The sequence below is a fragment of the Anneissia japonica genome, unplaced genomic scaffold (assembly GCF_011630105.1).
Source record: "Anneissia japonica isolate Jap-2015-1 unplaced genomic scaffold, ASM1163010v1 scaffold3676_len114254_cov149, whole genome shotgun sequence".
Taxonomy (NCBI): domain Eukaryota; kingdom Metazoa; phylum Echinodermata; class Crinoidea; order Comatulida; family Comatulidae; genus Anneissia; species Anneissia japonica.
Window position 1 is genome coordinate 113,515 of NW_022754095.1, and position 2,892 is coordinate 116,406.

The following is a 2,892-nucleotide window of genomic DNA, read 5'->3' on the forward strand; positions in this document are numbered from 1 at the left end:
GATATGTGGTCTATCCTTGATATAAATGTGGTTTGTACAAATGCCATCACTTTGATAAAGGCAGGTGGGTTCTACAACTGTACGGTTAACTGAAGCATACACTTTACCGCCAGCGCCGCTCTTGCAAATTTGACCCGAGATCGTCCAACCTAGAGTGGTTCTTTGTGCCCATGGTGCTCCTTTTGGACCGTTTCTACATTCTCTTACTTTCAACGGCTCCGGGCAGTTTCTACCTAGTAGTAAAATAATGTCGATGTCTTCTTTTATTTCTGGTATTTGATGAGCAATATCTCTAAGATGCTTGAATTGGCTTGCTATAGTTGGTGTTGGGATTTCATTTCTATCGCCCGGAATATTTTCATTCTCTATGATAACAGGAAGATGTTCTTTATGTCCAGTTTGGGACTCTAAAACGAGGCCACTAGCTCTCCTGCCGTTCATCAATACCTTATTTCCTCCACAAGTAGACAGTTCGTATTCATACTTTGGTCCATGGATCCCGAGCATATTGAATAATTTGGGATCACCTAGACAGGTATTAGACTGATCGTCTAGAACCACGTAGCAATTCATCCAAACTGTTGGTTTGTCCTCTGTCTCTTATACACATCTAGATGTGTATAAGAGACAGGTTTAAGGTGTCTGGCCCTAGTTATTAGGATAGCGATAGCTCTACGTAAGACAAGCCATCTAGAAAAATGACAGAATCTGTTTTGAAAGTGCGTGTGAGCTTGGGCATCTGTTTTAAGGATTTTGATTTGCTTTCGAACCTCTGGATCACCTTCGTCGATTTCCTTGACTGTTGAAGTAAGTTGTCTGTTTGTTGTTATAAGTTTTGTTTCCCATAGGAAGTCTGGCCCTGTGAACCACGTAGTATCCATGAGGCGGTCCGCTCTAGTAGATCTAAGGGCCATGTCTGCAGGGTTATGGTCCGTATCAATATGACACCACTGTGCTCGATCAGATACACTGTGAATTCTGTGTACTCTGTTAGCAACATAGACATGAAACCGTTTTGATTCATTAGAAATATAACCAAGGACAACTTTGCTGTCTGTGTAGTACATGATGCTGTCCACCGGCATTCTATTTTCGATTTCTGCTTTGATGTTCTCTACTATATTTGTTGCCAACACTGCAGCACAGAGTTCCAACCGTGGTATGGAGACTGCATGCTTTGGTGTCAGTTTTGATTTACCTTTGAGGAAGGCTACATGTGGTTCGCCATCCTTGTTTATCTGTCGTAGATAAGCTACTGCTCCAATGGCTACATCGCTAGCGTCTGAGAACACATGAATTTCTCTTCGTCTGATTGGACCAAAGTTGGGAGGTTGGTAACATCTTGGGAGTTGTATATTTTGTAGTTCATATAAGGAGTCTTTCCATCCAATCCATTTAGAGAGGTATCTTTCAGGAAGTGGGGAATCCCAACAGTTTTGGGAGGTTTTGTTACCATGCTTAGTATTTTTCATTAACTCTCTCAGCATAATTTTTCCTTCGATGGTGACTGGTGCTACCAGACCTAATGGGTCAAAAATTGAACTGGAGACTGAAAGTACTCCCCGCCGTGAGAATGGTTTGTTTGGAAGACTTACATGGAAGGTAAGAGTATCTGACTCCAGATCCCAGTGAACTCCTAGTGTCCGTTGGGTTGGTAGATCATCCTTATGTAATTCGACACTCTTGAGGTCTTTATTTATATCCTCTTCTGGTAAAGCCTTAAGTACGTCTATGCTATTGCACACTATCTTGTGGAATCGTAACCTTTTCGTCATTAAAGCAGCACAGCTACGTTTAATAAGGCTAATTGTAGATTCTACATCAGGTTTAGATGTAATACCATCGTCGACATAGAAATCTTGATGGATGAATTCTGCCACGTCTTCACCATGCGTATCTTTGCAGTTGTCTGCAATCATTCGCAAACCAAAGGTTGCAACAGCAGGAGATGAAGTACTGCCAAACAAGTGGACATTCATTCGATATTCAACTATTGGTTGTGATGTGTCATTATCTTTAAACCAGAGGAAATGTAGGAAGTTTCGATCGGGTGTGTCAACGTAGAAGTTATGGAACATCTGTTCTATGTCACCCATAACTGCAATATTTCCAATTCTGAATCTTAGTAAGACTCCTAGGAGGCTGTTCATGTGTTCAGGTCCTCGTAACAGCGCCTTGTTTAGAGAACAGCCATTGAACTCAGCACTTCCGTCGAATACCACCCGTAGACTATTTTTCTTTGGGTGATGGACAGGAAAATGAGGTAGGTACCAGGCTTTTCCTGGTAGAGGGTTAATATCACTTTCTGGTACTGGTGATGCATGATTCCTGGACAGTATTTTTGAAATGAATTGTTTATATTCTTCCATTGCTTCTGGTTTTCTATTAAGTGTTTTAAGTAAGTTTTTTAGTCGGTACTGAGCTTGAGAACGATTGTTTGGAAGGTTAACATCGTCTTCTTTAAAAGGCAATGGAAACTCTAAATTACCATTGGCATTGGTATGGGCGCCGAGCTGCATTTTCTGTATGAAACGTTCATCTTCCATAGACATTGCAATCTTGCATTCGTCTTTGGTTTCTACGTAGATGTCGGTCTTTGTAGTAGTGATATGTGGTCTATCCTTGATATAAATGTGGTTTGTACAAATGCCATCACTTTGATAAAGGCAGGTGGGTTCTACAACTGTACGGTTAACTGAAGCATACACTTTACCGCCAGCGCCGCTCTTGCAAATTTGACCCGAGATCGTCCAACCTAGAGTGGTTCTTTGTGCCCATGGTGCTCCTTTTGGACCGTTTCTACATTCTCTTACTTTCAACGGCTCCAGGCAGTTTCTACCTAGTAGTAAAATAATGTCGATGTCTTCTTTTATTTCTGGTATTTGATGAGCA

At 41.4% G+C, this 2,892-nt stretch overlaps 1 protein-coding gene across 1 annotated transcript; it reads right to left on the reverse strand.

The window, feature by feature from the left end:
• Nucleotides 1-569: 569 nt before the first annotated feature.
• Nucleotides 570-2,839, reverse strand: LOC117123090 (the record flags this gene model as incomplete). The annotated part of the gene is made up of 1 exon (XM_033268916.1): nucleotides 570-2,839. A coding segment is annotated over one exon (2,270 nt), but the record flags the coding sequence as incomplete, so codon positions are not given.
• Nucleotides 2,840-2,892: the final 53 nt, after the last annotated feature.